Source organism: Stegostoma tigrinum, chromosome 38 (assembly GCF_030684315.1).
Source record: "Stegostoma tigrinum isolate sSteTig4 chromosome 38, sSteTig4.hap1, whole genome shotgun sequence".
In the NCBI taxonomy this organism is placed as follows: Eukaryota; Metazoa; Chordata; class Chondrichthyes; order Orectolobiformes; family Stegostomatidae; genus Stegostoma; species Stegostoma tigrinum.
The window spans coordinates 21,584,788-21,609,967 of NC_081391.1; the positions used below are offsets into that span (position 1 = coordinate 21,584,788).

Consider the following 25,180-nt stretch of genomic DNA (forward strand, 5'->3'; position numbering starts at 1 on the left):
CAGCTAATCCCACCCTTTTCCAATTGTATGAAAGCAAAATACAACATATGCTGGAAATCAGAAAAATCAAAAAGTCCTGCAGAAATTCGGCATTTGTGGAGACAGAAACAGAGTTAATGTAGCAAGTTCAGTATAGCTCTTCTTTGGAAGGTGGTGGTTAAGATTTACAAGGATGTTGCCGGGCTGGAGAGTTTGAGCTGTAGGGAGGGGTTGAATAGGCTGGGGCTATTTTTCCTGGAGGGTCAGAGGCTAAGGAGTGACCTTATTGACTTTTATAAAATCATGAACATCATGGATAGGATGAAAAGCCAAGGTCTTTTCCCCAGGGTAGGGGAGTCCAAAACTAGAGGTCATAGGTTTAAGGTTAGAGGGGATAGGTTTAAAAGGGACCTAAGGGGCAACTTTTCACACAGAGGGTGGTTCGTGTCTGGAATGAGCTGCTGGAGGAACTGGTGGAGGCTGGTGCAATTGCAACATTTAAAAGGCATCCAGATGTATATGAAGGGTTTAGAGGGATATGGGTCAAATGCTAGCAAATGGGATTAGATTAATTCAGGATATCTGGTCAGCATGGACAAGTTGGACTGAAGAGACCAACTTCAATTTCATGCTGCACAGATCTATGACTCTATTTAGCTGTTGATAGAGGGGGAGGAGAAACAATTGGCACTGATGGTTAGTGTGCCCAGAGCAACAGACAAAGGGAGTGCCAATGGTGGTGAGAGAGTAATAGAGATGGAGGTGAGGCAGTGATAGAAATGGTCAAGAGGTGTAAATGTTAGCTGTGTAAAGGAGAAAATGAGTCTATACCTCAATGAGCAAAGTTGGCGACAGGCAAAGTGCCTTACGCATTTTACAGCCCCTAGGTCTCAACTTGAGTTCTATATTAAGGTTGTGATAACCCCAACAAGGCCCATGGGAAATCACTAATTAATCTCCACATGAAGCTTGGTGACCATGTGATCGTTGGGTAACAAGCAATGGCTTGTCCAGCTGGAAGTCATCACCTGAACCCTTTGATTGATGTACTGTCACGAATACCAAAGTACTGTGAAAAGCTTTGTTTACAAAAAATACAAGCAGATCATGGTAAACCACGATGTACAGATCAAATGCATAGTTAGAGACAGAGGCATACATGTTACGTTGCACTGGGCAAGATCAACATTCGCAAGATCAGTGTTATTTGAAGCTGGAGAGTTCATTCATCGGTCTGATAACGGCTGGGAAGAAGCTGTTCCTGAACCTGTTGGTGTGTGTGTTCAGGCTTCTGTAATTTCTGCCTAACGGGAGAGGTTGTAGGAGATCATTACCAGTGGGATGGGTCTTTGATGATGTTGGCAGCCTTTCCGTGGCAGCGAACCATGTAAATAGAGTCCATGGAGGGAAGGTTGGCTTCTGTGATGGCCTGGGTGGTGCACACCACCTCTGTATTTCTTACGGTCCTGGGCAGAGCGGTTGTCACACCAGGCTGTTATGCACCCAGACACTATGCTTTCTATGGTATACCTCTAAAAGTTACTGAGGGTCCTTACTGATATACCAAATTTCCTGAGCCACCTGAGGAAGAAGAGATGTTGTTGTGCCTTCTTGACCGTCGCATCTACATGGGAATTCCGGGACAGGTTGTCAGTTATCACCACTCCAAGGTACTTGATGCTCTCCACCCTCTCAACCTCAGTTCCATTGATATGGATGGGGTCGTGCTCTCTGCCTTTCTGCTTTTTGTAAAGTAGGCCCATGCCATACAGGGTGGTAGAGAAAAAAATTAAAATCTAGTCATAATGGTGTCTTCTTTTTCTCAGAAAAAGGAAAGCAAAAGGACAGGGAGTGGGACCCTCTTGTGGTGAAATTGTAGAGTCTCTACCCCTGGACCAGGAGACCCAAATTTAAGTCCCACTAGTGCCAGAGATGTGTAATTACGTCTTTGAACAGGTTGAATCAGAAAACATGTTAAATTAAGAAAAAGTAAAGCAAATCTGTCTGCCTATAATAAGATTTGCTATTAAATACTCAGTTACATGCACAGATGTTTTTACTAGTGGTGGGTACTGGTTGTAAAAACAAGTAAAGCAGACACTAAAGGCTCTTGTAGTGTTCCTACTTTTGAGCCAGGAGTCGCAGCTTCAAGTCCAACATATTGCAGTGGCATGTCATAACATCTTTAAGCAGGTTGATTTGAATAAAAAAACAAACAGACCCACACCACTGGAAACCAAAAAAAAACTATGGATGTTGGAAATCAGAGGCTGCTGGAAAAGTTAAGCAGGTCTGGCAGCATCTGCGGAAAGAAATCAGAGTTAAACATTGCAGTCCAGTGACCATTCCCCAGAAGACCTACATCAATTTTTACTTTGATTAGATTAGATTCCCTACAGTGTGGGAACAGGCCCTTCAGCCCAACAAGTCCACACTGCCACTTGAAGCATCCCACCCAGATCCATCCCCCTATTACCCACACACCCCTGAACACTATGGACAATTTAGCATGGCCAATCCACCCAGCCTGCACATCTTTGGACTGTGGGAGGAAACTGGAGCACCCAGAGGAAACCCACACAGACATGGGGAGAACGTGCAAACTCCGCGCAGACAGTTACCCGAGGCTGGAATCGAACCCGGGTCCCTGGCGCTGTGAAGCTGCAGTGCTAACCGCTGAACCACCGTGCCACCCCAATTTTTATTGATCTAGGTCTTCTGTTCAGAGATGTTATTACCCACCATTGGAATATGCTACACATGAAGCCATGCCTTCTGGTTCAGAGGTACGGACACTACAAGAACTTTATGAGTCTGCTTTACTTTTATTATAATCAGTAACCAGTACAAAACTCCTGTGTATCCAATTGAGTATTTACAAGCAAAGCTCATTGTCGGCAAATAGGTCTGCTTTACATTTTGTTTTAAATATCTAACCAAACTGTTCAGAAATGTAATTACACACCTTTGCAACAGGTTGATGTTGAACCTGGGTCTCTTTGTCCAGAGATAGGGACATTACCACTGCACTACAAGACGCTGACCTTCTTTTTCTTGATGCCTTTAGAGTGAAATGGGCATACAGTGCTTTATTTTCCTCTCTAACTCCATTTTAATTTAGACCTCCCTAATCTCCCTACCACCCCACCTCACCCTACTCCCTTCAATTTTGGTGTCCATTGCCCGAATTGGGCTTTGTATATAAACTTCTAATTAGCTACGTGGATGGTTTATTCGTGGCACAAAATGGTTTTTTAAAAGGTTATGGTGATTTGGTAGTGGGAATGTTGTTCGGTTGCATGTGATAACATCTCCGGATATATTTTTTCAAAAGGCCGAAGTCATGGCAGAAAAAGAGCTTTGCTTTGTGTAAGGGCACTTCTGGATATTCAACAAAGGAAAAATAAAGGAAGGAAGTCCCAGATGAGCTCCTGTAGAGCAATGGTAGTACCCTAACTCTGAATCAGAAGACCACTGATGCAGGAGTAAGAGATAACAGATATTGGAGCTGGACGTACACAACAGGCCAGGCAGCATCAGAGGAGCAGGTTGCTGAGAAAACATCTTTGAACAGGTTGTTGAGAAAGAATGCAGCCCTAGAGAGACCTATTGGTATAATGGTAGTGACCCTACCAGTGATCTGTGGAGGCCTGGGTTCAAATCTGACCTGTTCCAGAGGTGTGTAAAAACATCACAGATCAGATTGAAGATAATAAAATGTGAGGCTGGATGAACACAGCAGGCCAAGCAGCATCTCAGGAGCACAAAAGCTGACGTTTCGGACCTAGACCCTTCATCAGAGAGGGGGATGGGGTGAGGGTTCTGGAATAAATAGGGAGAGAGGGGGAGGCGGACTGAAGATGGAGAGAAAAGAAGATAGGTGGAGAGGTAGGGAGGGGATAGGTCAGTCCAGGGAAGACGGACAGGTCAAGGAGGTGGGATGAGGTTAGTAGGTAGATGGGGGTGCGGCTTGGGGTGGGAGGAAGGGATGGGTGAGAGGAAGAACAGGTTAGGGAGGCAGAGACAGGTTGGACTGGTTTTGGGATGCAGTGGGTGGAGGGGAAGAGCTGGGCTGGTTGTGTGGTTCAGTGGGGGGAGGGGGCGAACTGGGCTGGTTTAGGGATGCAGTTGGGGAAGGGGAGATTTTGAAACTGGTGAAGTCCACATTGATACCATTAGGCTGCAGGGTTCCCAGGCGGAATATGAGTTGCTGTTCCTGCAACCTTCGGGTGGCATCATTGTGGCACTGCAGGAGGCCCATGATGGACATGTCATCTAAAGAATGGGAGAGGGAGTGGAAATGGTTTGCGACTGGGAGGTGCAGTTGTTTATTGCGAACTGAGCGGAGGTGTTCTGCAAAGCGGTCTCCAAGCCTCCGCTTGGGTTCCCCAATGTAGAGGAAGGCACACCGGGTACAGTGCATGCAGTATACCACATTGGCAGATGTGCAGGTGAACCTCTGCTTAATGTGGAATGTCATCTTGGGGCCTGGGATAGGGGTGAGGGAGGAGGTGTGGGGGCAAGTGTAGCATTTCCTGCGGTTGCAGGGGAAGGTGCCGGGTGTGGTGGGGTTAGAGGGCAGTGTGGAGCGAACAAGGGAGTCACGGAGAGAGTGGTCTCTCCGGAAAGCAGACAGGGGTGGGGATGAAAAAATGTCTTGGGTGGTGGGGTCGGATTGTAGATGGCGGAAGTGTCGACCCCACCACCCAAGACATTTTTCCATCCCCACCCCTGTGTGCTTTCCGGAGAGACCACTCTCTCCGTGACTCCCTTGTTCGCTCCACACTGCCCTCTAACCCCACCACACCCGGCACCTTCCCCTGCAACCGCAGGAAATGCTACACTTGCCCCCACACCTCCTCCCTCACCCCTATCCCAGGCCCCAAGATGACATTCCACATTAAGCAGAGGTTCACCTGCACATCTGCCAATGTGGTATACTGCATGCACTGTACCCGGTGTGCCTTCCTCTACATTGGGGAACCCAAGCGGAGGCTTGGAGACCGCTTTGCAGAACACCTCCGCTCAGTTCGCAATAAACAACTGCACCTCCCAGTCGCAAACCATTTCCACTCCCTCTCCCATTCTTTAGATGACATGTCCATCATGGGCCTCCTGCAGTGCCACAATGATGCCACCCGAAGGTTGCAGGAACAGCAACTCATATTCCGCCTGGGAACCCTGCAGCCTAATGGTATCAATGTGGACTTCACCAGTTTCAAAATCTCCCCTCCCCCTACTGCATCCCTAAACCAGCCCAGTTCGTCCCCTCCCCCCACCGCACCACACAACCAGCCCAGCTCTTCCCCTCCACCCACTGCATCCCAAAACCAGTCCAACCTGTCTCTGCCTCCCTAACCTGTTCTTCCTCTCACCCATCCCTTCCTCCCACCCCAAGCTGCACCCCCATCTACCTACTAACCTCATCCCACCTCCTTGACCTGTCCGTCTTCCCTGGACTGACCTATCCCCTCCCTACCTCTCCACCTATCTTCTTTTCTCTCCATCTTCAGTCCGCCTCCCCCTCTCTCCCTATTTATTCCAGAACCCTCACCCCATCCCCCTCTCTGATGAAGGGTCTAGGTCCGAAACGTCAGCTTTTGTGCTCCTGAGATGCTGCTTGGCCTGCTGTGTTCATCCAGCCTCACATTTTATTATCTTGGATTCTCCAGCATCTGCAGTTCCTATTATCACAGATCAGATTGATTTTTTTTTATAAAGAGGCCCAGGGATAGATGCTGTCTTGGGTTGGGGCGTGCCTATGTCCTGCCACGAGTGGTGGCTGTATTTCGGGGTTCAACAGTAAATGATATTGCTTTCCAGTCAAGTTTCCTGAGTTATTACAACTAAGATCTCTGTTCTCCATGTTTCTTACATCCTGCGAGCTGTCTCACAGCCCTGGCTGGTTTGTGCCTGCTCTTAGCAGCGCAGACCCATTATCCCTTTTGACTAATATCGACAGCCATTGATAACACAGCGTGAAGCCGGAGGAACACAGCAGGCCAGACAGCATCACAGGTGCAGGACAGTTGACGTTTCTGGTCAGGAGCCTTCTTCACAAATGACCCGAAACATCAGTTTTCCTGCTGCCCTGATGCTGCCTGGCCTGTTGTGTTCCTCCAGCTCCAATCTCTGTCAGCTCTTACTCCTGCATCTGCAGTTCTTACTGTCCTCAGTGAATTAACACCCATCTAACATCTCTATCACTCCTTTGCCACCACAGGCACTCCCACCGTCTTTTGCTCTGGGTTCCCTTATGATTTGTTCCACTTGCTCCACCTCCACTTCCCTCAGCGGCATCGAAAACACCATTTTCCGCTCCTTTCCAGTTCTAAAAGAGTCCAAATCGATTTGACGCGAAAGCTTTGTTTCCCTCCGCTGAATTTTCACCAGCAATTCCTGTTTTTGATGTAAAACAAGGGTCAGTGCCACACTCAAGATGGCAGACCAACGGAGCCGACCCCGCCCTGATGCTGCTCGAAATGGCGGGCAACGGACACGCCACGCTCAAGATGGCGGCCACATGGCACCGCCCCTTCCCCCAACACGGCGGTTGGGCTGCGCGCGACGCTCCGCCCTTTAGAGCCAATCAGCGGCAGCGGACCCGGCGTGCGAGTTCCCGGCCCGGGCGCTAGCACGGCGACGTGCGCGTGCCCCTCGCTGCCCCCCCCATTTCCCCCCCCCCGCCTCAGCCGCCGCTGGTCGTGCCTGAGCTCAGGCGATGGGCAGCCTGTGGCGCCTGTTACCGGGACGTTGCCGCCTCCTCCTGGTCGCACCTCGGCACCCCGGCCTGCCGGGCCTGTCTTGCTCCCTCTTCGCCGCCCGGACACAGCTGCGGGTCCAGGGGGGGTCTCAGGGCCCGCGGAGATGGGGGTCTCAGGGCCCGCGGAGATGGGGCCACAGCCGCCAGGACTACCCGAGGGAATGTGAGGAAGGCATCAACAGACAGATCAACCAGGAGCTCACCGCCTCCTACGTCTACCTGTCCATGGTGAGCGGGGATCCAGCAGATCCCAAGAACTCCAGCACACCTCAGTGGGCAATACAGCACATCCCATTTCCTCCAGCAGGTCTTTTTTGATCCAGTATGTCACATTAGGGCATCCAGTGGATCCCATTCACCCCAGCACACCCAGTGGAGAATCCAGTAGATTTCCATTCACCCCAGCACACCCAGTGGAGAATCCAGTAGATTTCCATTCACTCCAGCACACTTTAGTGGGGAATCCAGTGGATTCCATCCACTCCAGCACACCCAGTGGAGAATCCAGTCGATTTTCATTCACTCCAGCACACTTTAGCGGGGAATCCAGTGGATTCCATCCACTCCACACCCAGTGGAGAATCCAGTAGATTTCCATTCACTCCAGCACACCCAGCGGGGAATCCAATAGATTCCATTCACTCCAGCACACCCCTTGGAGAATCCAACAGATTCCATTCACTCCGCACAACCAGTAGGGAATCCAGCAGATTCCATTCACTCCACACCCCAGTGGGAAATGCAGCTTATCCTATTCATTCCGCATCCCAGCAGGAAATCCAGCAGATCCCACTCATGCCAGCACTTTTCATTAGGGAAATTCAGCAGATCCTCACTGCCTCGTGCATAACGGGGCCAAATCCTGGCCCATCCTGTTCACTCCACCATGTTCCAGCAGAGAGCCTAGCGCATTCCCATGCAGTACAGCCAATTCCAGCAAGGAATCTCAGCTCAACCAAGGATAAAATCCCGAAGATTCCAATATATCTCAGGAGAGAACCCAAGCATGTACTCACTGTCTGATAAGTCCCAGAAAGGAATCCCAGCACACCCAGAAGACCTCAAGGGAAAATCCTGCCAGTCATTGTTCAACTCAACACATGCCAGGAGGGAAACCCAGCACCAAACCCAGTACATTAAGGAAAGAATCCAGCAGATACCATTCAGCCTAACATTTCCCTGGAGAGAAATCCCAGGAGAGAATCAGGCATGTCCCATTCAAAACAATGTATACTGGTGCAGTGTACAGAGCCCAGGGCATGTCACTAGGAATTCCAGCACATCGCTGTAGTAAATTTCACACATCACATTTGAGAAACCATGGCCTTCTGCATGGCATAGCATATCCCACACCCCCACACCCACCAAGTAATATCTCCCCCACCTCAGTTCCCCCAACAGTAAATCCCAACAAATCCTCACTGGCTGACATCACTTCCCAGCAGGAAATTCTAGCAGGCCCCCACCAGCTAGCACATCCCAGCAAGGCATGCCAGTATTTTCTTACATCTTGAGAATAACAACCATCACATTGCCTACAGTATAGATTATGTCAGTTTCAATGCGGAAGTAGCAAGGCTCCACAGTACCAAGAGAAATATCTAGTGCTACTTATACAATAGAACTTTATCCAATCAGCGCAACAAGAAACTCAGCATATCTCCTTTCAATCAAAACACGTGCCCTCCAACAATTCCAGCATCTTCCTTCAGTTTCCCAACCCAAAATATAAAATCAGTTTGGCTGGAGTTGGGGGATATAGGAAAAACATCACTGCTGGGAATGGTTTATATCACTAACAATAGTTAAAAGTCTAGTTCAGAGTGTGTAACACTATTATTCAAGAAAGGGCAGAGCCAAAATGCAGGAAACTATTGCCTAAGGTTGGGAAATTGCAAGAATTCCCAAAGTAGCAGGTCATTTAGAACATCATAATGCAATCAGACAGAGCCAACATGTTTTTGTAAAAAGGAAACTGACAGATTTATTACAGCTGTTGGTGAATGTTACATGTAAAGAAGGTGGGAACAATATTTGGATGTATAAAATGCTGAGGTGATACGTTAGCATGGATAGAGGGAAGTGACAGCGTGGTGGTATTATCACTGGACAGTAACTCCATTGACTCGGTATTAATCCATCATGGTGGTTCAGTGGTTAACACTGCACCCTCACAGTGTCAAGGACCAAAATTCAGTTCCATCCTGGGCGACTTCTCTGTGTTGAGTTTGCACATTCTCCCAATATCTCCATGGATTCCCTCTGGGTGCTCCACTTTCCTCCCAAAGTCCAGAGATGTGCAGTTTAAGTGGATTAGCCGTGCTAAATTATTCCATACTGTCCAGGGAAGTGCATTCTGGGTGGATTCGCAATGGGAAATGGAGGAATACAGGGAGAGGATGGGCTGGATCTGAGTGGGATGCTCTTTGGAGGATCAGTGATTGATTGGCTTGATTGGAGGAACTTGATTGGCTGAATGGCCTGCTTCCACACTGTAAGGATTCTACAATCTAGAGAATGTTCTGGGGACCTGGGTTCAAATCCCACCATGACAGATAGGGGAATTTGAATTCAGTACAAGTCTGGAATTAAGAGTCTAATGACAACCGTGAATCCTTTGTCAGTTGTTGGGAAAAAGACCATTTGGTTTACTAATTACCATCCTTACCTGGCTGACATGTGACTCCAGACCCATAGCAATGTGGTTGACTTTTGACTCAATTAGGGATGGGGTGATAAATGCTGGCTGTGCATGTGACTCCCCCAATCCTGTGAATGAATAATAAGAGAAAAGGATTGCTTGACAAACAAGAAACAAGAGTCAGAATAAAAGCTCATTTTCAGACTGGTGAACTATCATGTAGTCAGATAACACAGAACCAGTGCTGAGGCTTCAATTATTTGCAGTCACTATTAGTCACTTGAATGAAAGGTCAGTCTGTATTGTAGTTAGATTTACTGATAAGATTAGGGTAGGTAGGAAAGCTAGGTCTGAGAAGGGTAGAAGGATTTAAAAAGATATTGAAAGGTAAAATTACAGAGTATAACGTGGGAAAATGTGAGGCTGTCCACTTCAATAGAAGAATAGAAAAGCTAAATATTACTTAAATGGGAGAGAGTGTAGAAAGCTACATTACAGAGGGATCAGGATCATATATGAATCACAAAAGTGAGCATCGAATTACAGCAAGTAATTGTGAAGGCAATGGAACATTAGCCTTTATTGGAAAGAGGATGGAGTATTTAAAAAAACAAAATTGTGCTACATTGGTACCCGCTGTAGGATATGATTTTACTGTCAATATTGAAGGAACAATATACTTGCATTGAAAGCAATTCAGTGAAGATTTGCTGGTCTGATTTGTTTGGATAAAGGGAACAAAAACAGAAATTTGCTGGAAAAGCTCAGCATGCCTGGCAGGATCTGTGGAGGGAAATCACGTCAATGTTTCAGGTCAAGTGACCCTTCCTCAGTGCAAATGAAAAAAGGGATTTTGTCTTACAAGGAAGGGTTGAGCTGCACTCATTGGAGTTTGGAAGAAATCAGTGATCTTATTGGAATGTAAGATTCTGAGCACATCTGGGAGGGTGGATAGTGAAAGGATGGTTTTTTTTTCTAGTGGGGATGTGGAGCCAGGGGTCACAGTTTCAAAATATAGAGTCACACTTAAAATAAAAAGAGAACGTGCTGAAGAAACTCAGAAAATCCGATAGCACTCGTGGAGAGCATTAGCATTTCGAGTGTGATACAACTTGTCTTCGAAAAAGAGAATCAGCAGCATTTTGAAAAGGCAAATTGGGCAGGACTTGTACACTTAATGGTAGGGTTCTGGGGAGTGTTGCTGAACAAAGAGACCTTAGAGTGCAGACTCGTAGTTCATTGAAATTGGAGTCACAGGTAGACAGGATAGTGAAAAAGGCATTTGAAATGCTTGCCTTTAGTGGTCAGTACATTGAGTACTGGAGTTGGCACGGTATGTTTTAGCTGTACAGGACATTAGGCCACTTTTGGAATGTTCTGTTCACTTCTGGTCTCCCTGCTACAGGAAGAATGATGTGAAACTTGAAGGAGTTCAGAAAAGATTTAAAAGGATGTTGCCTGAGTTGGAGGGTTGTGCTATAGGGAGAGACTGAATAGCCTTGGGCTATTTTCCCTGGACTGTTGGAGGCTGAAGGGTGACCTTATAGAGGTTTATAAAATCAAGAGAGGCGCGGATAGGTTGAATAACTAAGTTGTTTTCCCCTAAATGAGGGAGTCCAGAACTAGAGGGCATAGGTTTAAGGTGAGAGGGGAAAGATGTAAAGGGGACTTAAGGGGCAACTTTTTTTACACCGAGGGTGGTGCGTGTTGGGAATGAGCTGCCAGAGGAAGTGGTGGAGGCTGGTACAATTACAGCATTTAAAAGGCATTTGGACGCGTATATCAATAGGAAGGTTTAGAGGAATATGGGCTAAATGCTGGCAAATGAGACTAGATTAATTTAGGATATCTGGTTGACATGGGCAAGGTGGGCTGAAGGGTCTGTTTCCATGCTGTACCGCTCTATTGATAAATTGAAGAATTGATAATGATTATAGTGATGAATCAAAGTGTCGATCCAGTCTAGGTGTTAATGGCAGATTAATGGGCTGTTGTGGTGTGGTGGCAGTGTCGCTGTCTCTGAGTCAGGAGGCTTGGGTTTAAGTCCCACCTACTCTAAAGATGTGTAATAATATCTATGAACAGGATGATTAGAAAATATAGACCCAGGGTTGGTGCTAGTGACAGATTTATGGACCCTTGTCATGCAGGTCTAGTGTCCCTATCTTTGAGTTAGAAGGACCAGGTTCTAGTCCCATCTACACAAAGGTGTATCATAACATGACCAGACAGGCTAAACACAAAACAACAGTAATGGTGAATCAAACGTTATCTCTGACCAAAAACAAGGATATGAAACAAGCTGAAGGCACAGAGATAGAGAATCAATAGTTTTTGAAATTCTTTTCCACAAAGAACGTCAGAGATTGGATCATTGAATATATTCAAGGTTACTTTAGAAGTATTTTTGACTGGCAAAGAATTAAAATGGACTGACAGAAAAGTGTACTTAAGGTCACAATTAGCTCACTGATGATCCTATCAATTGGTGCAACAGGCTCAGTGGGCCAAATGGCATACTCCTGTTCCCATCCCGTGTAATCTTACGATCATTAACTCTCAACTCCAGTACATATTCATATTCGATCCTCATATGCCCTTGTACAACCCTAGGACATCAGATAATCTTCTTCATAGCCAGCAGATTTGACAAATTATAAAGCAACATGTAATCTCATTGATTTGCATTAATCATAGGACAGGGCATGGTTTAAAATGGAAGTTTTAAATCATGCTAAATAATTAAAGATATTAGAAAGTATTTCTTGAGAGCATTGAGGCCTAAAATAATTGAGACTAAATCCAGCATAGTATTTTTTTTAATTGAGAACAGGATAAATATAACATGAAAAGAAAATACTATGATGGCTGGAAATCTGAAATGACAAATAGCAAGGGCTAGAAAGCACCCAGGAGGTCGGGTAGTACCTGGATAGAGATTGAGAATTAGCTTTTAAGTTTACTGACAATTAAATATGTGACCTTGGTCTTAGCTGTGCTCTCTAACTGGATTCTCAGCTTTCTGACCCATAGACCACAATCAGTGAGGATAGGTAACTGCACCACCTCCACAATAACTCCAAACACTGGAGTTCCCCAAGGATGTGTCCTTGGCCCCCTACTGTATTCCCTGTACACCTACTACTGTGTTGCCAAATTCTGAACGAATGCCACCTACAGGTTCACTGAAGAGACCGTGTAGTGGGACTGATGGCTAACAACGATAAGTCAAAACCCAGAAGGGAGATGGAGGGCTTGCTGATGTGGTGCAATGAAAACAATCTGTCTCTGAACATCAGCAAAACTAAAGAACTGATCATTGACTCCAAGAACAAAAGAGGAGAATATGCCTCCATCCACATCAGTGGAACAGAGGCTAAGAGAGTGAAGAGCGTCAAGTTCCTAAGAGTGACAATAACCGGCAGCCTGTCCTGGACTCCCCATGTAAATGCAACAGTTAAGAAGGCACAATAACACCTCTTCTTCCTCAGGCGGCTCAGGAAATTTGGCATGTCCATAAGGTCCCTTGTCAACTTCTATAGATGCATCATTGAAAGCATAATGTCCAGGTGCATGTTGAACAGCTACTTCTTCACCATTGAATAGACTCTAGTCTCAAATAATTTAACCTGTACATCTTTTTGACCTGTACATCCTTTGCTTACTGTGATCTGCCTGTACCATTCTTAAACAAAGCTTTTCACTGTATTTCAGTACATGTGACAATAAAATCAATCAATCAATCATCCAAACTTGAAGATGTTGAAGACTGGTCATCATTAAGTGGAGACAAAACATGACTGTAAATTGAATTAAAATCATACAAATAGTTATACAAATTATACAAATAGTTGTAAACTGTGTAGATTTACATTGAAGGGCTTATGTCAGCTCATACTCAACTAAGGCTGGCTTTTTCTTTTCAATTTCCTATACTTGTTTATAAAGAAGTGTCATATTGTCTTGCGTATAATATTGTTATTAACTCTAATAGTTGCAAAATGCTGCAGAACCTCCAGGAGCAGGTGGATGTAATTGCAGTATGACATGTTTACATTCAAAATTTAGAAACATAAAAGATTGGAGCAGGAGAAGGCCATTCAGCCCTTTGAGCCTGCTCCAACATTCTTCACGATCATGGCTGATCATCCAACTCAATAGCCTAATCCTGCTTTCTCCCCAAAACTTTGATCCTATTCGCCCCCGGTGATATATGTAGTGGCCTGTTCAATACGTTCACTCTTTTGGCATCAACTACTTCCCGTGGTAATGAATTCCACAGGCTCACTGCTCTTTGGGTGAAGAAATGTCTCCTCATCTCTATCCTAAATTGAATATCCCAAAACCTCAGACTGTGACCCCTGGTCTTGACGCACCCAACGTCGGGAACATTCTCCCTGCATCTACTCTATCCAGTCCTGTTAGAATGTTATAGGTCTCTGTGAGATCCCCCTCATTTTTCTGAACTCCAGTGAAAACAATCCCAACCTATTCAATCTCTCCTCATATGTTAGACCCGCCATCCCCAAAGTCAATGCGGTAAACCTTCACCACACCCTCACAAACCTTCAGCCATGATCGTAAAGAATGTCAGAGCATGACTCAAAGGGCTGAATGGCCTCCTCTTGCTCTTTACGTTTCTAAATTCTGAATATAAACATCACTGCAGTCACATCCTCCTACTACTGGAGGTTCTGCAGCATTTCCAACTACTACAAAGAGCAAGAGCATCCTTCCTCAGAAAAGGAGACCAAAACTGCACACGATATTTCCAGCTGTGGTCTCACCGGTGGCTGTACAACTGCAACAACACATCCCTGCTCCTGTACTCGAAACCTCTTGCATTGAAGGTCAACATACCATTTCCCTTCTTTATCGTCTGCTGCATCTGCATGTTTACGTTCAGTAACTTCTGCACAAGCTATGAACTGACATAAGTCCTTCAACGCAAGCCTACACAGCTTACACATATTTGTATAACTTCCAATTTTAATTCAAATTATAGTCATGTTTTGTCTCTACTCAATGATGATCAGTCTCCAACATCTTCCAGTTTAGATTATTGATTAATTGATTTTATTGTTACGTGTACCAAAATACAGTGAAAAGCTTCGTTTATGAGCGGTACAGGCAGATCACAGTTAGCTAATGATGTACAGATCACAAAGGTTTAGAGGCATACAGGTTACATTGTTTGAGGCTCAAACCCATTCAACAGTTTCATTGTTGAAGAAGAAATTTTATAGCTCCTTTCTCAACCTCAGGACATTCGAAAACACATAACAGCCAGTGAAGTGTTTTGCTGATGATTAGTCACTTATGCAGGAAATATGGGTCACCTTTTCCTTAAAGCAAGCTTAAACACAATCACAAGTGACTAAACAATGAACTACGGATGATGGAAATCTCAAACAAAAAGAAGAAATTGCTAGAGAAACTTAGCAGGTCGGGAGAGAAGACAGAGTTAACATTTGGAGACCAGTTCTGAGAACAGATCACCGGACTTGAAATGTTAACTCTGCATTTCCTCTCTACTGAATTACCTGTCTGATTTACAAGTTATGGTGGAAAGATAAATACTGGCTGGGAAACAAGGGATAGCAGCCCTGGTCTTTGAACTATGGTAAAACCATTGGGTTCTTCGTGTGCACCTGAGGGAATTTTGCAAAGGAAGATGTCGCTTTGGAAAACTCCCTGAGATAAATGTAAATAACTACAATGGACATGTCTCCTCTCTGGAGAAAAATTCAAACCACAATCTTCTGACTGGGGTCAGTGTGAAATGCCGGTACAAAGCTGACATGTACTTGTACCAAGAAGATTGTGGGATTGTCTCTCGAAGGCTTAAATATTTCGTAGTCTGCTCTGACTAGGTAGTGAATGGTAGAGTGTTGACAGGGTGACCATGAATGAATGGTGAGGTATATTCGTGTTGGGATGGCATGTGCCTTGGTGTTTTAAATATTGTCATCGCCTGCTGTTTTTATCTGCCTCAGTCGTACTACTTTGACCGGGAAGATGTTGCTTTGCGCAACTTTGCCAAGTTCTACTTGGAGCAGTCACTTGAGGAACAGAAACATGCAGAGATGTTGATGAAGTTCCAGAATCTGCGTGGTGGCCGTATCATCTTCTCGGACATCAAGGTTAGTGGGCAAGAGCTGTCTCTACCCTCTTCACTGTTCCAATGGCTTCTCCCTAATGTTAAGCGATTTGGTTCAAGTCCATTGACCCAATTATCTTTATTCATAGAAACCCAGCCGGGATGAATGGGGCAATGGCTTGGAAGCGATGGAGCAGGCCCTGGAGCTGGAGAAAACGGTGAACCAGTCTATCCTGAATCTACACAAAGTGGCATCCGAGCAGAAAGATCTTGTTGTGAGTTGGGCAGACGTTGCCAAACCCTAGCCACTCTGAATTGGTGTATACATTTGTTGCCCTCAGAAGTGAAAAGGTTCTGTGTAGATTTGATGTGATTGTTTAAAACTATGAGAGGCCTTCATGGAGTCAATAAGGGGAAACTGTTTCTGCTGCTGGAAGGTCAGTAACATAAAGATTCGGGTTCAAGATAATTGGCAAAAGAAACAAAGGGATAGATAGAGACTTTTTTTAAAAACTTAACACAGCACATTATTCTGATTTGGAACTCACTGACTGAAAGAACGGAGGAAGCAGATTCAATGGTAATTGAATGGTAACATTTGAAGGGCTGAGGGGAATGAGAATGGGAATGAGAGAAATTGGATGACTCTTCCTTTGACCTAGCATGGGAGTGTCATGCTGCACAGTCTCTTGTGCTAAGCAGTTCTATGATTAAACAAAGAGGGTTGAATTTACAAAGCAGCATACTTTATAGCTGAGGTAATAAGGTGTAGAGCTGGATGAACACAGCAGGCCAAGCAGCATCAGAGAAGCAGGAAAGCTGATGCTTCGGGCCTAGACCCTTCTTCAGATAAAATTTCAGCTTTATTTGAACGACAGCAAGAAGATTCAATGGTCCTTCGTATCCAGAAACTTTTAAGAACTCATTCAAAGGACGTCGCTGTTGTTAGCATATTTCCTATCTCTACTTGACCTTGAGACAGTGATGGTGAGCTGTCTTCTTGAACCGCTGCAGTTCATTTGCTGTAGGTAGCCCCACTATGTCATTAGGGAAGGAGTTGCAGGATTTTGACTCAGGAGTAAAGTTGCCATAGTCCTACTGGACCAAAGGACTGTTCTGTCACTAGAGACAACTGGCAATGATTTAAACTGAGGGTGAACCACTCCTCAGGCAAAGGGAGAGGTTGAGAAGGAGAATCCTTCATGATTACCTAGCTGGTGTGGGAATTGAACCCACATTGTTGTCATCCAGCCCAAATGAACTAGCCCACCACCAACTCAGGAGTAAGATCTAATTTTAAAGAACTCTCTGACTGGTCGTGGACAATTTCTAGCTTGAAATGTGTTTCACTATTCAGCTGGATAATGTCCATGAACAGGGGCTGGTATTTAAATCTATGAGTGGAGTTTGAAGTCTCCTCTGTTAGCGTATTAAGTGACGGTGTAGAGACACTCTTCACCAGTGCATTTTCTTTCTGTTTCAGCTATGCGAGTTCCTGGAATCAAACTACTTGAAAGAACAAATTGAGGCCATTAGGATGTTGGGAGACCACATCACCAACCTGAAGCGGTTGGGAGCTCCTGAAAATGGCATGGGAGAGTACCTGTTCGATAAGCACACGCTGGGGGAAGGCAGCTAACAGTTGAGAGCACTTGGCCATCCTAGGCCATTAGGGCATAGCCTGTGTCAGTTAAGCCCATCTTTTCTTCATGTTCTGCCAGCTCATCATCCTGACCAGCCAGAAGGGAATCCATTGCTAAATTGAGCAGTAGATTCTGTTATCCCATGTGTTGCGTTCTAGCACTGTTATGCTGGAACCGTTACGAAAAATGGAGTGTGGCATTAAAGCAAATCTGTTTGGGCAACAGTAATCCATTCAACAAGTACTCTGGAAAGAACACACTTTTGCAATCTGTTCCCAAATAAAAATGGTTAAGTCTCTACTGTTTTGCGCTTCACTGTTTCTTGGGTCCATTCTATAAGATTGAGGGGCCCCTTTTAACATTGGGGAAACCTGCATTGGGCCAGTGTATGAATATAGAGGATATCCTGAAGGTGCTTAGCTGGGTGACCAATTCGATCCCTCTCCATTCTGCCTGTCATTTTTTTTTGTTAGCAATCAGACTCAGGAAGCACCTTCTTTTGAACCTATTGTACATAAACCTGGTGCAGACGTGACAATATAACCACCCAAACCTATGTTTAAACTGGATTCCTTTCTGACCTGTGCCCCAATCCCACACAAAATTTAAGGCTGCTCAAGGAACAAACCTGCAGGGGCATCTCAAAGAACTTACCTTTATAGGTGAGCTTTCGAGTTGGTGTCACACACCTGAAGGGGAAGCCGATGTGTACAGCAGAAAATACAAGATGACCGTATGATGTCTGAGGGTTGAATTATGGGCCAAAATACCCAAGAAGTTGAACATTAATTCCAAAAAACAGCAGCTCAGACATTGCAGCACTCCTTCATTACTGGCAATACCAGATATGACTTGTGTTCAAAATCTTAGGAATGAGGCTTGACCCAGCAGGTTATTTGGAAAGGTTATACAAGATTGCACTTAAAGAAAGGTGGAAACCAAGCTGGAGGAGTTTAGCAACATTGATACTTGTACTTCCAAAGATTTAGGTTCAGATTACTTATTTAAAAATAGTGTTTATAGATGTGACTCAAATGGATCTAGTAACATTTTGACATCAGACTGTAGGAAGTCTATTACAAGCATAGTTTTCTTAGCTAAGTATGTAGCCTGCTATACCATCCCCATTGAAGTACAAGATTATCATGAGAAGAAGCAGCTGATTGATGCAAGTGGACAGAAATTAAGGCATTACCATTGAAAATGTACTCAGGAACAGTTAAAGTGTTTGTTCATTCAACAAGGAAATAGTTATTGAAAGGAAGAAGTTGTACACAATCACTCAGTAGTACAGAACTTGAGTATTGCTGAGAAAGAACACACCGTCTTAACATTAACTAGGACAGATGCAAAATTAGTGACACATTTCATAAGAAACAATCCATTGTATTTACCCTGGCAGTGGCTTGATTAGTCAATTGGCTTGGTTTGAACTGGAACTAAAATTTGGGGTTAGCTGTTCCCAGGTGTATTCTCATCTAGCAACACCTCAATCATAGTTTGCTAGGAAATTGGTGATGGTGGCTGTGTCATTACTTCAAAAGATGCAGTTTTAGGTCCCACTTTCTCCAGCGGTGTGTAATAAATATTCCTGAACAGACTGATTACAAAATTATAAACCAGAGTTCCCTTTTCAGGGACCAACTTCTCATTGGGCCTGTGTACGGGGACAGCGATACAAAGAGAGATAAGGAGGAGAGACAGTACACCCAGAAGGGAACGGTGAGACATTTGTAGTAGTTTTCATGAAATGTACCATTGTACAAAATATAACTGGTATCACTTAGAAGTAGGAGCATAGTCTAAACATAGAGCCAGACCCTTTAGGAGATATGTTATGAAATACTTATACATTCAAAGGGGTAGTAGAATTTTGGAACACTTCCACAAGCTGCAGTTCATGCTAGATTAGTTAAATGTTTAAAGAAAATCAGAGAATTTTTTTCAAGCAAGACTTATTTAGAAATATGGGCCAAAGGTAGGTATATGGAGTTAGGCTAAAGATCAGCCACGGTCTCATTATATGACAGAATAGGTTCAAGGGGCTAATGGCCTTCTGATGTTCTTATGATTAGTAACTGATCCTTAAACATCTTTTAAAAGTCAGTCACACAATTTCAGTACATTAACTCTTAATACAGTTGTTAACAAATTAGAAAAGATGTGATTGAACGTTTCTGTGTTTTATATACTGCACAGTAAACATTGTTCGCTAAAATTGTGTTGAAATCCAGCAACTTACTACATGATTGCAGCCCAGAAGAGATGATTTTGGTAATTTATAATCCGTCTAAAAACACATAGATTTGAAGAAAATAGTCACTACTGCCACACGCACCAACAAGAGAAGAGAGAGTAGATAAAAGAAGTCGTCTTTATGTTGACCCTCAGGAGATGGGAGAGATATTAAATGAATATTTTGTGTCAGTTTTTACAGTGGAGAAAGAAACGGAGGCTAGGGAACTCGGAAATAAATATGATGTTTTGAAAACAGTTCACATTATAAAAGAGGAAGTGCTGCAGGACTTAGAAAATATTAAGGTGGATAAATCTGCAGGACCTGATGTAGTGTATCCCAGGATGTTAAGGGAAGACAGGGAGGCAAGGAATGATTAGGGATAGTCAACATGGTTTTGTGCAGGGGAAATTATGTCTCACAAACTTCATTTGAGTTTTTTGAAGAAGTAGCCAAGAAGATTGATGAGGGCAGAGTGGTAGATGTTGTTTACATAGACTTTAGTAGAGCCTTTGACAAAGTTTCACATGGTGGACTGATTAGTAAAGTTAGATCACATGGGATTCAGGGTGAACTTGCTAATTGGATACCTTCAAGATAGCAGTATTCAGGCTAATGATACTGGAGCTCGTCGATTTCCATCTGCCTTTCTTTCTTCTTTTTACTTCTGCTTTACTTTTTCTTTAAAGTCTTTTCTCTTTTTGCCTCATTACAGCAGCATCAGTGAGAGTGGGCTCTGCACGGAAAGGCTAACTAAGATGGCAGGGCAGGCCCATAGAGTGGTGTGGACGAGTAAATGACAAAGGAGGAAACATTCGGCAGCGCCGGGATGAGGCGGAGGTGGCTCCACACCAGCCCAAGGTCTCCTGGCAAAGAAGGAGCAAGTCCCAGGCTTAATCCCCCAGATCAGACTCACAGGCAGAGTTGAGGCTTCAGGTCCATGGCTAGGTCCAGGCAACAGAGGCAAATTTGGTCCCAGCGACACCAGCTGTATCGGTGAGGTTGGCCCAGCATGAAATCATGGTGGCAATGTTGTTGGAGATGGCGTGGTGCTGGAGAGCAGTGACTTTGTTCCAGTGGTGTGGCAGAGGTCTGGAGGACTGGTACCAATGGTGTACAAGAGGGATCGGTGCTGGGTACACGTGTTTGTCATTTATATGAATGATTTAAATGAAAATGTAGAAGGCATGGTAAGTTTGCAGATGACACCAATTGGTGGTCTCGCTGACAGTGAAGGTTTTCTAAGATTACAAAGAAATCTTGACCATTTGAGCCAGTGGACTGAGAAACAACAGTTGGAGTTTAATTTGGAGAATTTGCATTTTTAGTAAAAGTAAACAAGGACAGGAATGCAATCAAGAGTAGGGTCTTGGGTAGTGTTTAGTAAAATGCGAGGTACTGCATCTTCCAAAGGCAAATCAGGCAAGGACTTATATATGTAATGGTAAGGCCCTGGGGATTGTTGCTTAACAGATACCTCAGAGTGCTGGTTCATAGTTCCTTGAAAGTGGAGTCACAGGTAGGTAGGCAGGCTAGTGAAAAGGTGTTTGGTATCCTGGCCTTTATTGATCAGTGAATTGAGTATAGGAGTTGGGAAGGTCATGTTGCAGCTGTACAGAATACAGAATATTGGTCAGGCAACAGAATACCGCATGAAATTCTGATTGCCCTGCTATAGGAGAGACACAGTGAAACTTGAAAGGTTTCAGAAAAGATTTACAAAGATATTACTAGGGTTGGAGCCAGGGAGAGGCAAAATAGACAATAGACTGGGACTATTTTCCCTGGAGCACAAGGGAACTGGGGAACTGAAGGGTGACCTTAGAGGTTCATAAGGTCAGGGATAAAGTAAGATATAATAAAGTAAGATATATAGTATATATAGTAAATAAACAAGAATACAGTAAAAATAAGCAAGGTTTTTTTACCCCCCTGGGGTAGGGAGTCGGGAGTCAAAAACTAGAGGGCACAGATTTCCGGGGGGGGTGGGAAAAAAGGAAAAAGACTTGAGGGTCCCAAGGGGCAATGTTTTCCACACAGGGATGGGCATAGGGCTCATGTATTGAATGAGCTGCCAGAGGCTGGTACAATAACATTTAAAACAGCATCTGGACAGGAATCAGGAATGTGAAGATTGAGGAATGGGGGAAATCAGGAATCAGGAATGTGAAGATGGGGGAATTATGGATTTGGACCAAATGGGAACTAGATTCATGTTGGATATCGGACAAACAGGGTTTCTGCACTGTACCCCTGTTGTAGAAGGGGGTGGGAGTGTTCTGGTACAGTGTCTGCGGCTGGTAGCCACCCACACACACACGACCTGGGGAGTACAAGAGTTAAGGTCTCAAGCTGAGGAGGGTCTGGGGTGGGTGGCAGATGGGAAACCCCATCCAGCTTGTTGCTAAGGATAGAAGGTTTGGGGTTATAAAGGATGCTAGGAACCCCTTTCCCTTCTGTCACTGAAGTGAGAGTGTGATCATCTGTGAGTGGCAGATGAAACTCCACCCATGTTAGGGGAAAGCTAAGAAGGCACATTTAAAAGGCAAGGGTCTTGAAAGATAGGGCTGGAGAAGAATGCAAGTTTTTTTTGAAACCCTAAAAAAAACCTCACATGGAATAACCTTCCAGCTGAAGTGATGGTACATGAGTAGTGAGAGGTTGAGTGAATTAGACTTATTTTAGGGTTACATTGGCATAAACTAAAGGGTCTGTTTGTCCTCTATGCAGAGATTTCAACTGGGTGTGGCAGGACTGTTAACAGTATTGTGCCTACATGTTGGAGAATGTCAGACAATGAAGTGCAGTATTTTAAATAAAGAAACAGCTCTTAACACTTCACAACCTTTACTTAAGTGATCAGCAACTGTGCCATATACAGTTTCACAATTTGTTCACTTGATAGAATGTTTCATTACAAGTTTATTCCCTTACCTAGCATCTGTCTCTTCACCTTGCCATTTAATTTATAAAACAAGGGAGTTCAAAGTTAATAACCCACAAAAAAGGTACCAAAAACCTTACTCCATTCAAAAGAGTAGACAAACATTCACTTGTAGAAAGCCAAGCACATGGATAGAATTTGAGGCACAGTGGTTTTAAACTTAGATCTTTAGCTGCTTTCTCCTAGGGTATGCTTGTCAAACAGGTACTCTGCCATGCCATTCTGGGGAGCTCCCATGCGGACCAGGTTGGTGATGAAATCCCCAAGCTTCTTGATAGCCTGGACTTGTTCATCCAAGTAGTGAGTTTCCAGGAAGTCACACATCTAGAAGGCAGGAAATTTAAAAGTTAGGTTTTTGAAAACTAATGTATTAGTTGAACTTGGGTCTCATTAGCTAGTGGTATCACAAAAAATCCTGCAGTGTGAAACAGCCATTTGGCCCATCAAGTCTCCAACTGTCTAAAACAGCATCACACCCTATCCCTATAACCCCACATATATCCTGCCTAATCCAGACAACCATCATAGCTTTAGACAAGAGGGTGTCCCAAGTGCACATCATACAGATGTTCAAGAGGCTAGAAGTGAACCCAGACTCCTGAAATTGGAGGCTGTGCCAACTAAGTCAGTGCCACCCTCCAGTTTAAACCTTAAAATGCAATTGGGCCTGGCACTACAAAATATTGGTTAGCTTGTTTAGTTGTTTTGAGATGCCAACACCACATGCTTAATTGTTTGAGAACAAGTCAACCAGTTCAGTCCCACCTTCCCAGGCCCCTTAGGAAGGGGGCAGGAGTCTCATCTTACATACAAATATCTCAGATCAGTCCTATGGATCTATGGTGACACTACATTCAATTGGGTGTCCTTGATCCCAAACTCACTCCATAAACCAGTTGTGCTGATATTCTGTTCTTGACTGGATCAGTTTGAACTCTTGTACAAAACTACACATTTCAGTTACAGCTTGTTAGACTTGCTACAAGCAATTTGTTGGTTAAAAAAATGAACCAAATAAAAAGGCATTATACAAATTTGTAGTAGGAACCCTGCTGTCTTAAACAGACTAAGCGACAAGCTCAATTTGATGGTGGCATGGGCAGCAGGAAGAAAAAGCAGGTTAGATTAGATTCAGTGTGGGAACAGGCCCTTTGGCCCAACAAGTCCACACCACCCCTTGAAACATCCCAACCAGGCCCATCCACCTATAACCCACACCCCTGAACACTACAGGCAATTTAGCATGGCCAATCCACCTAGCCCACATCTTTGTGCGGTGGGAGGAAAGCTTGAACAAGAACAAAGGGAATCACTATACTCACATGAGGGTCAGCCTTGTCAGAGGCCAGTTTGTGCAGTTCTAGCAGAGACTGGTTCACTGTTTTCTCCAGGTGAAGGGCACACCTCATTGCTTCCAGGGTATTGCCCCATTCGTCACGATCAGGTTTCTGGGGTGGGCACACAGGAGGAAAGACAGATCAGACCAGACTTTTTTTCCCGGAAGCGCCATACAGGAACAAACGAGCCCTGAACACGAGGGCAGGCAAGCCAGTTTTAAAGCTAAAAACTAACCGCAACATCCTGGAGAATCACACGGCCCCCTCGTTGGTTTTGAAACTTCATTAGCTTCTCTGCATGTTCCCGCTCCTCATGGGACTGATGCTGGAAAAATTTCGCGACGTGTTTCAGGGCAACATCATCCCGGTCAAAGAAGGCATACTGGCGGAAACAGAAGAGAGCTCAAAATCTGCCATGAGCACATTTTAGATGAAAAACACAAGCCACTGAAGTTACATTGGAAGGCTGCAAAGTGTCATGCAATGGGGATTATCAGTCTGTTTACTAAATTATCAGTTTGTCTTGGTATTCATCCAGAAAACGACGGTGCTGGGGAGGGAGTGAGCGAGCGTGCGTTGTTCGAGGAAGAGAAACACAGAATCCAGCTATGAGAGGAGGTTAGGGGTTTAAAGCGAGGTCCCTTGTAATTCCTTTTTCGTTGGAGGGATATTAATTTAGAACATGCCCATCTCTCCCAAACCAGGAAATTAGAACTGATCAACTTTCAACTCGAGTGGAAGACGACTTTTGTTAAGAGAGAGAGTGTGAGAGAGAGAGAGCGCGCCCCGCCTTACCATTGACATGTAGACATAGGAAGCGTAGAGCTCCATGTTAATCTGGCGGTTGATAGCCGCTTCGCAATCCTGGTGGTAATTCTGGCGGACCTGGGAAGCCATTCTCTGATCTTGCTGTGGTTGTCCAAAGGCGGGGGGGAAAAGTGTTAAAAAAAATTTCCTGAAAAAAGTGGAATTAGCGAGGAGGAAACTTGGGTTCTATTCCGTTCAAACACTGTTGAAGCAAGAATACAACCCGAACTCTGAGCTAGCGCCTTGCCGGAGCCTCCTATTTATTGGGCTGTTCACCGCCTACAATCTTGTTACCGCCTCTCTGAGATGATTCAGCAAAAAAAAGTTAACTCCTCGAGTGCTGGGCTCCTCACTGGTCAACCCCCTTAACCATGGTGAATTAACAAAGGAATCTGTTCATGTTGTAACTGGGATACCTTGATACCCAGTTTGATGGGACGACAGAGATAATGGGAACTGCAGAGGCTGGAAAATCCAAGATAACAAGGTGTGGAGCTGGATGAACACAGCAGGATAAGCAGCATCTTAGGAGCAGAAAAGCTGACGTTTCGGGCCAAGATCCTTCATCAGAAATAGGGGAGGGGAAGGGGGTTCTGAAATAAATAGGGAGAGGGGGAGGTGGATAGAAGATGGATAGAGGAGAAGATAGGTGGAGAGGATCAAAGATGGATAGAGGAGAAGATAGGTGGAGAGGATCGAAGATGGATAGAGGAGAAGATCGGAGGAGAGG

General features: G+C 44.6%; 3 protein-coding genes across 4 annotated transcripts in view; 1 reads left to right on the forward strand and 2 right to left on the reverse strand.

The window, feature by feature from the left end:
• The window catches only part of LOC125447281 (ferritin, heavy subunit-like), a 25,948-nt gene extending 16,501 nt beyond the window's left edge, over positions 1-9,447 (reverse strand). The window contains exon 1 of one of the 2 annotated variants that reach the window (XM_048521583.2): positions 9,411-9,447. The gene's annotated coding sequence lies outside the window, so the exon portion shown is untranslated. Of the gene's footprint in view, positions 1-6,212; positions 6,471-9,410 lie in introns of those variants that run through there. The other variant, XM_048521582.2, reaches the window with a different exon arrangement.
• On the forward strand, positions 6,669-17,424 carry LOC125447277 (ferritin heavy chain A-like). The gene is made up of 4 exons (XM_048521577.2): positions 6,669-6,970; positions 15,380-15,526; positions 15,633-15,758; positions 16,967-17,424. Exons 1-4 carry the CDS (start codon positions 6,701-6,703, stop codon positions 17,120-17,122), a joined length of 699 nt encoding a protein of 232 aa, XP_048377534.2. The 5' UTR covers positions 6,669-6,700; the 3' UTR covers positions 17,123-17,424.
• A 4,768-nt stretch (positions 17,425-22,192) lies between these two features.
• On the reverse strand, positions 22,193-24,703 carry LOC125447279 (ferritin heavy chain-like). Its single transcript, XM_048521580.2, has 4 exons — positions 24,439-24,703; positions 23,879-24,025; positions 23,629-23,754; positions 22,193-22,630 (listed from the first exon to the last, which is right to left on the reverse strand). Exons 1-4 carry the CDS (start codon positions 24,538-24,540, stop codon positions 22,475-22,477), a joined length of 531 nt encoding a protein of 176 aa, XP_048377537.1. The 5' UTR covers positions 24,541-24,703; the 3' UTR covers positions 22,193-22,474.
• Positions 24,704-25,180: the final 477 nt, after the last annotated feature.